This window comes from Myxine glutinosa, chromosome 10 (assembly GCF_964187855.1).
Source record: "Myxine glutinosa chromosome 10, kmMyxGlut1.1, whole genome shotgun sequence".
Classification (NCBI taxonomy): domain Eukaryota; kingdom Metazoa; phylum Chordata; class Myxini; order Myxiniformes; family Myxinidae; genus Myxine; species Myxine glutinosa.
In genome coordinates, this window is record NC_136270.1 from 22030114 (window position 1) to 22044010 (window position 13897).

General features: G+C 42.9%; 1 protein-coding gene across 3 annotated transcripts in view; it reads left to right on the plus strand.

The window, feature by feature from the left end:
* The window catches only part of LOC137434388 (ubiquitin carboxyl-terminal hydrolase 22-like), a 179442-nt gene that overhangs the window by 101484 nt on the left and 64061 nt on the right, over positions 1–13897 (plus strand). For all 3 annotated transcript variants that reach the window (XM_078785447.1, XM_068127339.2, XM_078785446.1), the window contains one exon: positions 10271–10384. In XM_078785447.1, coding sequence (XP_078641573.1) covers positions 10271–10384 — 114 coding nt within the window. The remainder of the gene's footprint in view (positions 1–10270; positions 10385–13897) is intronic.

Sequence of the window (13897 nt, forward strand, 5' to 3'; positions counted from 1 at the left end):
GGTATTTTCAATAACGAGTGTAAGCTCCGTTCCATGCTTAAAAAGATGTTTTTAATGTACTTTTTTCCCCCAAGATGATTTTTCATTCCCACTCATTTCTGCCAAGCCTTGTACTATAATGTTAATGTATCTGCTGACGAGAGGCCAAATTGCTTTTCATTTTGCTAATTTTAGCTTTTTGGCTGCTTCACATCTCGGTATTATGCTCATTGGTGAATTTTCTGGAGTAAAATAAGGTGTTTAATAAATAAAAAAACATTTTAGCAATCGGTTTGTAGATTCGTTTCACGAAGCCGGTGCGATCTGATATTAATTGCGGGTTCAAAGCAGCACGAGTGAACCACTCAGACCGTGGTCTTCAAAATTGCCGATAACCCGGTGATGAGATACTTTTGTGCCGGAGTCGGTTGTTGATCCCGGATTGCTGGCAGTGGGGGCATCAGTGATTGCTCCGTTCTTCGGACGACCGTTAAGCCGCCTGATAATTTGCAGTGATTTCCTAAACCACTATAATTACTTGAAAGTATCTGTCTCGTCTAGGTTCGATTCCTGACCCGATGATGACCTTTCGGAGTCTGGCGCTTCGCAGGCTCGGCTTTGCTTCACGAAGTGTCGTCCCTCTCGGATGGACGTTACTTCGGGTTGTCCCATTTGGTAGTATCTGCCCTTGGCCAATCAAATCCCATTGTACCTTTTTAAAAGACGAGGCCATTGTGTGCCACCTGGTCAAACTCCAAGTCCTTGTCCTAACCTCCGAGGAGCATCGCATCAGCGGCACGACGTTGCCTCGGTAATGATCTGAGTAGTGAGCCGAACGCCCGAACTCCTTGATCTTTCACAAAGAAACCTTGCTCCATCACCATAATCACGTGTTTCTCAAATTATCCATCATTTTCGACAATCAGGAAGTAGTTGTGTTGCACCTTCCTGCCCTGTGACTCCAATATGGAGTTTCTCGTGAACTTGAGTTCATATAATTTTGTTTCGAGAACGAGTTGTTTAATTGACATTGATTTAAGGTTTGTACCATGACGAATGGATTCCACACTTTTATTTTTTTTGCACAATTATTATCTGACTGAGGCTGTTGAGGTAATTTGTAGGCTGTGGATGCAAAATCGGGGACATATTTCAACACCTTCTTAAAGCTTCAACACAAGGTTTCTAAAACTGGGGTACGAGTTTATAGTAAAATTTTGCTGTCATGTGCGTAGGTGTACTCAGCAGGATGGTGAGCTAGGTGCGAAGGGACTTTTAATGACTTGTTCCTTGAAGTTGATGCTGGTCCTGCAGCCACCTCGACAGAACGGGTTCCGGTAAATTGGATCGAGTAAGTGAAAGGTGGGAAGTGGTAAAGAAAATGGTGAGGGCCAATTATGGGTTGGTGATGGAGGGGAATGGATTAATTGAGGAAGCAAGAGGGATGGCTAAGTTTGAGGGTTATGTGGAGTTCCACGAAGCTCTAATGAGAGTGGAAATGCTTTTTGTTGAAGATACTTGCTCCCTTGGGGTCTTGCTTTGGAACCATTTGGCTTGGTGGGTTAGGGCACACGTATACACACACACACACACACACACACACACACACACACACACACACACACACACACACACACACACACACACCATAACACAAGACTGTAGTAAGCCCCATGAGACTCAAGTGCAGGCTTATTAAAAAAAAAAATCCTACCCAGAAGCTGTTTCTCTGCCTGGAATATGAGAAACTGGTGTCATCTTGTACCATGATGCTGCAGATTGCAAAGAGGGATTATTTTGGAATACTCATGCTGTTGTTTTTCCTTCATCTCAGATTTTGGCCTCAATGTTATCTGGTCTTCATCATTGTCGCAGTTTTTCACTTTTCTATAAAAGCCACCTCCCCATTTTTATTTATTTATCCTCGTTCCTTTTATGTGCACCTTCATTGAGACAAAGCTGAGACAAGTCTACCCTGGATATTATCCACTTCCTTTCTGCGTTAGAAATTCTTAATGAATGCGTTGATGGTGTGGAGAGTAGTTGGAGCGTAGGGGAATTGTGGGCAGTTGAGAGGATGGGCCTCGAGTGTTAGACCATAGATGTACGCCTTTTACAAAGGCAGCTGCTTGGTTAGCTGGCTAATGAGTAATCCTTGTTTCAGAGACGGCAGATGGTAAATGTCACGACATTGTGCCCCGAGCCAGCATTCTGAATGAATCGACCCTCGGGTTGAATGGCAGGGTTTTGTGCGAGATATCGTTCGAGACCTGTGGCCTAATTTCACAGGTTTCAGTTGCGAATTTGCAGAGATTTGACTGTCGGAAATGCACTTGTGTGTCCGTTCCATGATATGCTGCTAAATCTTGAGACATGTGCTTCCATCCATTGGTGATTTTGTCATCGATTCAGGCTTGAGTGATGATTGGTGATTCATGTGCTTCGATGGATGATTGGTGGTGAGGTGTAGTCTTTCAGCATCTGCTTTGAGTATCAACAGTGGTTTGAGTTTGAGTATTTGAAAACTTTTTTTGGGATTCCCATCTTTTTTATAACTTTTTTTGCAAGAATGTGATTTTAAAGTACCGAGGAAAGTTTACAATCCTCCTACCAATGACCAGATGCATGATGTACTGAATTCCAGTTTTCGGAATTCTGAATTCCGGTCCGTGATGGGTTTTCGTTTCCACGATAACTTAAGAACTGCTGAAGGGATTGAAGTCAAACTTAGTACAAGTATATACACTACCGGTCAAAAGTTTATAACACCTCGATTTTTCCAGTTTTTATTGAAATTTACGCAATTTAATATCTCAATAAAATATAAAAAACCACCTTTAGAGGCCATTTTTCCCCGCAAGCGGGGGTTGGCCTTTTTCGGGAACCGTGGTTGTTGTTGTTTTTCGGTCCCCTTTTTGAAGCAATGTTTTACGGCCGGATGCCCTTCCTGACGCCAACCCTTTTTGCCGCCTTTAACGACAAACAGGGAATTACCAGTGAACTGGTCCTCAATTAGCCGACCTCGGAAGGATGACAGGCTGAGTCAACCCCCCTGGCGTTAATTCAGCGATCGACCGGGATTCGAACCCAGGATCCTAGGATCCTAAGCCGGCACCCTAGCCGCTAGCCCAACACCAGGGTCAATGTCTCAATGTACTCTGATATTAAGCATAGAACAAATAAACAATTGGAGCTAAAAAAGAAATTATAGAATCATTTTGTTTAACAAAATTTAATTTAAATTTTTGACTCGGCAAAGTAGCCACCTTTTGCAGATATAACCGCCGAACACATTCGTGGCATTCTTTCTACAATGGAAATCAAATATTGTTCGGGAAGTTCTTCCCAACACTGTTGCAGAATTTCCCACAAATGCGTTGCACTTGTAGGTTGCTTTGCTTTCACCCTTCTGTCCAGTTCATACCAAACCAGCTCGATGGGGTTTAAGTCTGGAGACTGTGCTGGCCATTCCATGATTTGAAGCCTACCGTCTTGTTCTTTTCCTCGAACGTAGTTTTGACATAGCATGGAGGTGTGTTTAGGGTCATTATCTTGCTGTAGGATGAACCCCTGACTAACTAGGCGTATACCAGAGGGTATTACATGGCGCTGCAAAATGCTGTGGTAGCCCTTTTGGTTCAGGGTGACAGTCACTCTGTGCAAGTCATGTCGCCGTGCAAGTCTGTGCAAGTCGCCGACTCTGGATCCAGCAAAAGAGCCCCAGACCATCACGCTTCCTCCTCCATGTTTGACAGTTGGTGTCACACACTGAGGGACCATCCTTTCGCCTACTCGACGGCATACAAAAACCCAGCGTGATGAACCAATGATATAAAATTTTGATTCATCGGTCCATAAGACCTTCTTCCAGTCTTCAGTAGTCCACTGGCGGTGCTTCATGGCCCAGGCAAGCCTCTTTTTCTTATTTTGCCATCTTAGCAATGGCTTTCTTATTGCCACTTGACCTGTCAGACCTGCAGCTCGAAGTCTTCTCTTCACAGTTGAAACTGAGACTTGCTTACTTCGACCAGTGTTAAGCTGTGCTTGAAGCGGTTGTCCTATGAGCCACCTATCACGCAAGCTGTGGACTATCAGAAACTTGTCTTCTGATTCTGTTGTGGCTTTGGGTCTGCCAGACCTCTTCCTGTCAGAGTTTCCTCTAGTTTCCAAGTGCCTTTTGATGGTGTAGGAAACTGTACTCACTGACACCTTGGCTTTCTTTGCAATTTCTCTAAAGGAAAGACCTACACTTTTAAGGGTTATAATGGTCTGTCTGTCTTCCTTTGTTAATTGCCTTTTTCTCGCCATTATGATAGCAATATACTACTTCTTGCAGTGCAATATTGTCCAAATAATGCTTCAGAGGGTGTAATAACAGTCTGTTCCAATACTGCTTTTATACAGACAGGGGGTTTGTAATCAGGTAATCAGCAGAGGTTGGGACACCTGTAGGAATTGTTTGCATCAACTTTCAAGGCTTAATTTACTTACATTGCTGCAGAACAGCTGTAGGTTGTTAACCCATTACTTGTTCCCTGAAGAAGGCCTTTTTTACAATACAGTATAACTGTGCAATTTACATTATTTTTCCGTTTTTGCTAACCTAAACTTTTATTTTAACTTCGAGCAGTTTACTGCTTACCTTTGTACCATTTCAGGTTATTCACTGGACTTGAATTGCTTAAATTTCAATAAAAACTGGAAAAATTGAGGTGTTCTAAAACTTTTGACCGGTAGTGTATAATGATGTAAAGATAGACTCGATAGATAATGGGGTCAAGAGGTCAAAGGTCAGAGGTCCCTTGAGCTTAAAAAAAAAATTATGTTAGCATGCTAATTGGTGAACCAGTGGTGGGATGTTGACCAAACTTGGTCGAAGTATATATTATTATACAAAGATGAACTGATTTGATTTCAGGTGCAATAGGTCAAAGGTTAGATCATGTCATGTAAAAATGTGATACTTGAGAACAGCTGAAGGGATTTAAAATAAACTTACTACAAATATGTATCATGATGAAAACATTAACTGAGATTTTTGGGTCAAAAGGAAAAAGGGTGGAGGTCATTTTAAGTGAAATTATTTTGCTACCATGATAACTTAAGAACAGCTGAAGGGATCCAAGTCAAACCTTGTACAAATATTTATAATGATGTAATAATATGGGCAGAGGCACATTGGTCAATGCCAGGATGTCAAAGACTGTCGTTCTAATTCTGTTTTGTCATTTGATATGCAAGTTGCTCTGATATTGCATCTAATATATGGGACGTAGCTCATTCATAATACCACGACTACATGCAAGTGGCTTTTTTGATGAACAAACTGCAGGATGGTGTTTTTTTTCATCGTTGAATTGGTTTACAATGATATTTTTGTCAGAGTTTGAAGGTTAAGCATGTGTTAGCAAGACACTCACTAAGCGCCTTTCGTAAATTCGGCCCACTGTGTTTAAGGACTTCATAAAGGACACAAACAACAGGCAGGAATAACTAACGCAACGTGATAAATAAGGTGGTTAAAAAATTTTTTTACTCCTTTAAAACTCGTATTTTATTTCAATTAAATTACTATGTAAAAGACTGTGGAACACAAACTGCTTTGCTTACATTTCCAAAACCTCCAGTTTAGTAGTACTGTACGTACTTGGACAAAATATTACGCCATTTTACACTATCTCGACCAATCAAATTTGCTGCTCGTGCTCTCAGGGTTGGGGAATATCAAGATTCAGACAAAATCACGGCACGTGCACACAAATATAGATCGTGCTCGGAAACGCAAAGCAAGACTTGAAAATACCCTTACCATGTCCTTTTTCTCAAGACTAGCTGCACACAGTCAGGTGTTCTCTGAACTCTCTAGTTCAGGAGTATTTCTGTTAACAATACAGTTGTGAAAATAGAAATGTGTGTACGTAATATTTTGAGTAAAAGCTTATATAAGATGTCCAATGTAAGAGAGTAGGTTTATGTGTGTTTACATCTCAGTTTATTGGTAGAACATTTATATATGCATACAGTACATCGCCTCTACAGTAAAGATATAAATGTATATATGCATATTGTTATGGCACCGGGGGTCAGGGGTTACTACGAGGGAGTTCCTCGGACACGCACCATAACCTCCGGACTTGATGCCACCAGGCCACGGGTAACTCCGAGGCCCGATGGGTTGTTAAGCAACCGCGGACGTCAGTTGGTTTAATCAGGTCTAACAGGGTCCTCTCGCCTTTATGTTGTGTTGCCTGGTGGTGACATAATGACCTCAGCTAAGGTCATTATGTCACTACAAATATGTATCATGATGAAAACATTAACTGAGATTTTTGGGTCAAGAGGTCAAAGGGCAGAGGCATCCTTGAGGTTCACCCGTCTTCCAACTACTATTACCACCACGCCTGGCAAACCATGAGTGAACGTTGGCTAATCACTACCGGAGTGAAGCAGTGTGGCAGTACTCCCGTCTATCCACTACATACACCCTTATATCAGATCAATGGAAGAAACGACGAGAATGAAGCAGATAGAAAATGCACAACAGTTATTCATTAAAAGCAATGGTAAAAAGGCGTTCACCTTTCTGGACAGTACGTAGCGTGTTTGTAAAGCGTTCAAGCCCCTATGCAGTACTTGGCATGCCTGAAAGATCCGGCCTTCATGCTCCTTGCATTTGGTTTGTTTGAAAAGATGTTGTCCAGAGTGACGAATGTAGTGGTTGTGGTTGTTGTTGTTTCTTATGCAGCCTGTGGCTGCTGGTTGCATCATTTTTCTGGAAGTGCATTTGTGCCGCTGATACAGTGCCCCAATTACCAGTGAGCTGTGTTACGGATTCGTCACTTCCGTTGTTGTGGTTCTCATCCACTGTAAACATTTTTGGTTCCATGTACTATTATTGTTATCGTTTAAGTGAATTGTAGATAACTGTTTTCAAAAGGTAAAAACAATTAGTTTTAAAAAGAAACCGGAAACCGGATCGGGAACCAGACGAAGAAGAAGAGGAAGAGGAAAAGGAGGTGGAGCGAGTAAGGTGGGGAAGAAGCCGAGCTGCTTCGAGGTCTTGAGCAAACGCTGGCGAACGGGGGTCACGAGTGAACTTTGGGTTTCCTGGGAAAGGGATTCCTGCGACAGAGTTGTTATCGCTGTGACAGATAAACCTGTGTGTCAGGTTTTGCGGTTGATTCCGAAGAGAATCATTGGAGTGCCGTTACGTCTCGAGTAACGGCCCGTTGGCTGTTTTGGCTCGCGCCCGATTTCGCATCGCTCCAGGTTTTTCACCTCGCTCCAACCATTTCAACGCATCCAGCCGTTAGCCTGGTTTGCATGTGTAACGTGGATTTTGAGTGGGAATTTGCGGTTCGCCGTGTGGGGAGCCGTTGAACATCCATACCCGAAGGTGTGATTTCCCAGTCGCCTCTTGAGGACACCTTTGCCCATCTTTGGCAGTGTGACTGTCAACCGAGCGGGATTCTAGTCTCGATACAACATCGTTCTGACGATCACTGGAGCGTGGATCGACTTTGGCTTGAAGCCGGGACAGAGACATTGGGAATGTTATTTTCGTTCACTTGGAGCACAGTGAGTTATATTGTACGAAACTGATGGTACCATCATAGGAATGATATATTGGTTGTACAATTGATTACTATTGTTTTTGTGCCCTTATTCTTGTGTGACCTTAATACAATACTTGTTTGTTGGTAACAATTGGTGTGGTTTCACCATTGATCTTTGACACACAGAATAACACATCTTTCTGCCGTGACTCCTCTTGGGGCTCGGAGGTACACCGTGACCGGGGTTTGGGGAGGAGCACGTAACAAGCTGGTACTCAATTTGCCGACCTCGGAAGGATGACAGGCTGAGTCAATCCCCCTAGTCAACCTGAGTCAGCTGAGTCAACCCCCCAACGATTCAACAATCGACCGGGATTCAAACTCCAGATCCTAGGATCCCAAGCCAGCACCCTAACCGTTAAGCCAAAACCAGGCTACAATGTAGTGGTACATGAAGGTAAGATGGCCGATCAGGAGGATTATTGCTACTCCGATTAATTCTTACAAATACGTGATTCGGTTGGCAGTACGAGTTTGGATGGAAGTTCATTGTCAATCACGAAAGAGTGAACAGTCAAAACGAACCAAGGTTGGATTGAAACCGTGGGTCGAAACAAACTGAGGGTGGGCCGATGGTGAGGGAATAAACCTGATCGTGGGGTTGAAGGAATGGATTGAAAGTGAAGGAAGGGTTGATGAATTGAGGCTTGGTGAGGTGAGAGTTGTTGAAGCGGACAGAGGGTGGATTGAAATAATTAACAGATTGTGGATTGAGAGAAGAATTGCTGGAACGAACCAAAAGGGGATGGAAAGGAATAGCTGGTTGGAAATGGGGAGACACCACACCGGGAATACATAGACTAAACTAACCACAACCCTGCTTCCATTTGTTTTCCCATTAATATTTCCTGTCTTTCTATTAATTGCTCTTGTCCTGCTTGATTGGAGAAACTGTTACCAATGGTCATGTGCCAGACTAACATCAGGAGGGCCCTGTAAGCCATGTTATCTTTGGGAGAATTGAGATGAACTGGGACCTGGTAAGAGCCTTTGTCAACAAAGGCAAAGACAATGAAAGGCAAAGTTATGCAGAGAGAATGATTGGAGCAAGAGCATGGAAATAGTAAGGCAGTGAGCACAATAGACAAGTGCAGGAAAAGCAACGGGGAGGAAAGGAGTGAGAGGACAGCAAAGGAAGAGAGGGGGGGGTGAGGGGGGAGACGGGAAGCAACCCTGACGGGTTCATGGGTCATGCCATGGTTCATGCCAGGGTTCATGCCTGTCCTCGGTCTGTGTTCTGAGTGTGCACTTGCATGTGGTAAGGGCAACCGATGCAGGAGGGGCGAGGGGTCAGTGTGGGGGAGAGTAGGGAGAGGGAGGGGGTATTCTCCTAGTTGCATCATCAGGTAAGACAGTCAACTGTTTCATTCCCTCTTCTACTGGTTCCTTCCATGCTCTTTACTCTGAGCATGTTTTACCCCTTGGCCCATTTCTGTTTCACCTCCCAGTAAATAGACATAAGGGAAGTCATATTACCATTATCATTATCATTATTGTTATTGTTATTAAACGTTACACTGTTTTGACTCCTTCTCCATGACATGCTAGCTGCTATTTCAAATTAAGTCATCTTTAAATCTGCTCAGTTATTTGAACCCCTCATAAAGAACTCCTCTGCTCCCCCTCTTCATCCCTCCCTCTCCATGCCTCTCCCACCTCCACAGTCCCCACTCCCCCACTCTCCGCAGTCTCCACTCCCTGGTATGCCTGGCAACAGCACAGGTACCAGGTGAGTGTGGCTGTATTCACAAGCTGAGATTCCATGATACTTGGCTGCAAGAGCATGCGGGAGTGATATAGGAGCTGCAAAGCAGGAACATGACTACGGTGATGGATAATTCATTGTGAGATAGATAATCCTATTCCTCTTCTCCTGGGAAGATTTCCTTGCAGTTTTTCCACGTGTTTTATAGAATGCAGCACGGGGGCAAATCGCACAAACCACTTGTCATGGATCCAACGCGATTTTCTGAAATTTGATTCGTATTTTGCTAGCAAGCCTTGAGGGCTGCCAGGATAGCTTAGATGCCGTCTGCTTGCCTTTGTGGTGTCCAGTCTCGGTTCGTTTTCTGACCCAACTCGAAATTGTCACCACGTTGCTTCACCGGCAGAATGAGTTGCGCCATCCTTTGTGGAAGCACGTAAAGCCGGCTGCGTCATCTGCTAGCATTTGCCGTTGAAAGTTGAAGATCCCACGGTGTGCTCTGAAGAGTTATCCATTGTTGTGCTGACATTGTTGAGGCAGATTCCAAATTCCTATGCAAACCTATAGCACACTGCGTTTGAGTGGCTACCTGTCGAGGCTTTGTACTCGCCCAATGACCATCATTCCTTGGCCTGAGCATCCCGATGCTCGGTAAAGAGTATGGGTATACCTTGACCTTGTCAAGTCTTGAGTGTATGATGCATGACATATTGACGTTTGTTTCTGTAACATCATACTTGACTTCTGCATTGTGTGTGTGTGTGTATATATATATATATGTTTTGACTGTGTCTGTGTGTATAATGTGTTTTGACTCCAATGATTGTGCATTTCATATTAGCTGCTCACACAAACTGCCAATATGTACTTTTTTGTGTGACGTCAGTTAGCAGCATGATTTAAATTTGTCTAAAGTTTTTTGTTTTTTGTTTTTTCCCACACCCACCAATTTTTCTCTTTGGATGTCCAGCCATTGACCTCTACCATGGGACTATTTACTGCTTCCAGTGCCAAGACTACGTCTACGATCGCGACTGTGAATTGATTGCACGCGAGGAACAGCGCAAGGCCTGGAGGCTGCAAGGTGCGGTTGATGGAACATTTTGTTTTTTTGTTTAAAAGTTGGGGAGGAGGAAGAGTCATTGGTGGAGCTGTTGCTTTCTAGACAAGTTTTTATGTTTTGACTCGTCTTTGTACCCAACTTCTTTGCAGAGAGTTCATTTCGTGAGTATTTCAATATGGTCACTGGCTTGAGATGACTTCACTCCACACGCCAGCTGAAAATATGAGCAGGAGTTGCTGGGATGAAATATGTGAATAAGCAAGTTCTCAAGCTTAAATGATGCAGGCTTTGTTCTCCATAATGTATGCTTTATTTCCTGAAATAGAAAAAAAGGTTCTTCTGCAATTCTTTAACACAAATACTCCTGTCGCTGTCACTAGCAAACTACCAGGAAGTCGTGCGTACATTCCATCGAACAGTGTTTTTACCTCCACCACTGAAGGTGGACGAAGATTATGTTGTCGCCCCTGTCTGTTTGTCTATCTGTCTGTGAGCACGATATCTCAGAAAATTATGCACAGGTTTGGTGTGTGACAATACTGAATCGATTCGATTTTGGTGATTATCTGAATATGGATTCGGATACGAGAGTTATTTAATTTTAAAGTGATTCTTCACCATTGAGAGATCGGGTGAAAAGCGATTATATAACAGGATATTTCAAAAGGTTATGGACGAGTTGGTTAAGTGACAAGAACAAGCCGATTAGATTTTGGTTCAGGTCCGATTCCAGATCCGGCCTGTCATTGGGATACAAAACATAAACTGTTCAGCCTGGCGGAGGTATGCTCTCTACGAAGTGCCGCTCTAGTTTAGCTTGCAAACATGCAGAAAAAGACATGAGGAGACATCAGTGCACTTTTGCATGAATCACAAGAATATTTGGAGACAACGAGTAAAGACATCTGGTATATTTGGAATTTGAATCTGGGTTACCAACACGACGAGGCCACAACCCATAATGTTATTTCACAACAAACACAAAGGGCTTCTGAAATATGACACTGTTAATGACTATTAAATTTTTCTCGTGTGTGCGTGTGCGTGCATTACTTCTTCACGGGAATGGTGATCATAAATTCTGGTCTCACACCACCAATTTCTGCCAGAGTTCTGTCCAATGTTGTGTCCTGTTCTGTCTGCACGGCCAACCAAGACGGTGCCCGCCAACCATCCACCCTATTTAGGCATCATATACGCAGTCGACGAGGATTTTAACAGATGGGAAATATGATTTTCACAGTTGAAAAAGCACGTCTGGTGAATCTGCAGTCTGCAGTGAGCGAAGCCTATGATAGACACTGAGCCACCCATTGCAAACGAGCCGTGTTAGCTGTCACACGTGTGCCCGTCGGGTGCTAAATTTGTCAACAAATGACTCGCATTTGCCCCCTGCATATCACACACAGTACAATTGTGTTCCACGTGTGTGCTATTATTGACAATACAATTGTGCGTCGTGTGTTTGGGTATTATGTAGATTGTATAAATAATGTATTGATGATGTAATTTCATGGACCAAGCGCATGTAATAGCCATTGGCTGCAGAAGCCCAAAGCGATCTGGCCAAGGAAACATCATTATTTTGCTTTATCTGGATCCACTTAACTGATTGGAGCATCGAAACATGCTTTTGGAGGTTCAGCATAATATTGTTATAAAAGGAGCCATCTATATAAGAAAAGCCTCTGCAGACATTGTAATTTTGCTATGCCCTCTCCCGTTTGTCTCGTACATTTACCTCTCACCCACCACCGAACCTTGCCCTACTTCCTTTCCATTTTCTCTTTCCTTTTATGTTCTTTTGTTTCCCACTTTGCTTCATCTGCACGTTTACCTTTTCTAAATTTACAGAGAAGCAGAAATCATGTCAAGTTTTGTACATTTACAATATATTCCAATTAATTTAAAAAGACTTGTGATATAAGCCTCAATTGCAGCCCTAGTTATTGTGTCCTTTGTGCGTATCATTGATATAAATCTGATTTTAGATGATATGTACCTTGTATCATCTAATCGTCAGATTTGTAGACCCTTCGTAGAGCATCAGTGCTGGCGAAACAGTTTATTGGCAAGAACCCAGTGGTATTCATGGCAGGAATGTGTAATTTATTCAGGGTGCCAGCGTTAGCTCGCCTACTCTTCGTGAAAGACACTGGGAATTTTAACGTCGACCAATTAATGCTGGCAGACGGGAAGCCAGGCCTGATGTCAATCCGAGGGACGGCACACGCACTGATGTCTCGTCCTGCCTGTGAAACACCGGGATGTCAGTTTATAGTTGGATCGGGATTCTGTGGGCAGCCGGCCTCACCCTGCCATGGATACAGTCTTCTGTCTGGGGATACATAAAAGATGAAGTTGACAAAATTAAACCTCATGACCGTGATGATCTTCATAATCAAATAATAACGCAGTTTTGTTCCATTAACAAAAATGACCTTTCTACTCGTGTTTGCAGATGTGTCGTTTATCCTGGAATCCACACATTACACAAATAGCTAAGTCTGCCACGAAGAAACTGGGAGTCCTGTTCAGATGTCGAAGACCATTGGCAACTCAAGGATAGGCCATTATGATGTTTGTTTCTTCCCCTCCACTGCCAAACTCTGGAACTCTTTACCTTCCCATGTATTTCCAAACACTTACGACCTTTCCCTTTTCAAAAAGCAGATGTTTTTACTTCCTCAAAAACCCTCAGATTATTCTCTCTTTCTTCACTTTTCTATCAATGCAGCTCTTTTATACAAGCCGTCAACATTAAAAAGACACCAGGAATGTCAATGTTTAAGGAAAACATTCCAATCACTGACATTAATCACTTTTTGTGATCACAAAAATCACATTTTCAATTTTGCTCTGCAGTTAATAAATTAGTTAATAAACATTTCAATCTACATTCTACAATGTCACAATACTTTTTTTTTTTTTTTTTTTAGTGTGGCAGGTGACACTGCTTGTTTGCAATGGGTGGTTCCGTATCTTGAGATGAAGGTTCTCTCACTGACCGATGGACTCACACACATATAAATGTTTAGTGCTTTCCAGGTGGGATCGAAAGCTAAAAATTTGCATACTGATGTAACTCAAAGCCAACATTCCAGGAAAAATCACAAAACTGTACGTAAATACCTGTAAACAAAAGTCGGCCTGTGGAGCCTCCCTCACTCCCGCTCAACGAGGGTCACTTGACCGAAGACAATGGCACCTCACGTGATCTCGCACGGGTATGATCACTGGCGGGTGTTTTTATGTTTTATGGTGGGATGATTCCAGAAATTGATGTGGGATTTTGTCATTTACGGATGATACAGTGGTTGGAAGTCGTAAACATTTATCGTTTGCAGACATTGTTCAGTGGTGAGTGTTACAATGCATATATTTTAATTATATACAGGTTCGAACACGTGTCAAATAGCATGTTTATGAGCATCCTGCCGGGTCGTAATACCTCTACCATCACGACGTTGCTTCAGCAGGAAAAGCCAAACCTAAAAGATCCAGCCTTTCTTTCCCTTGTAGTGAAATAATAAA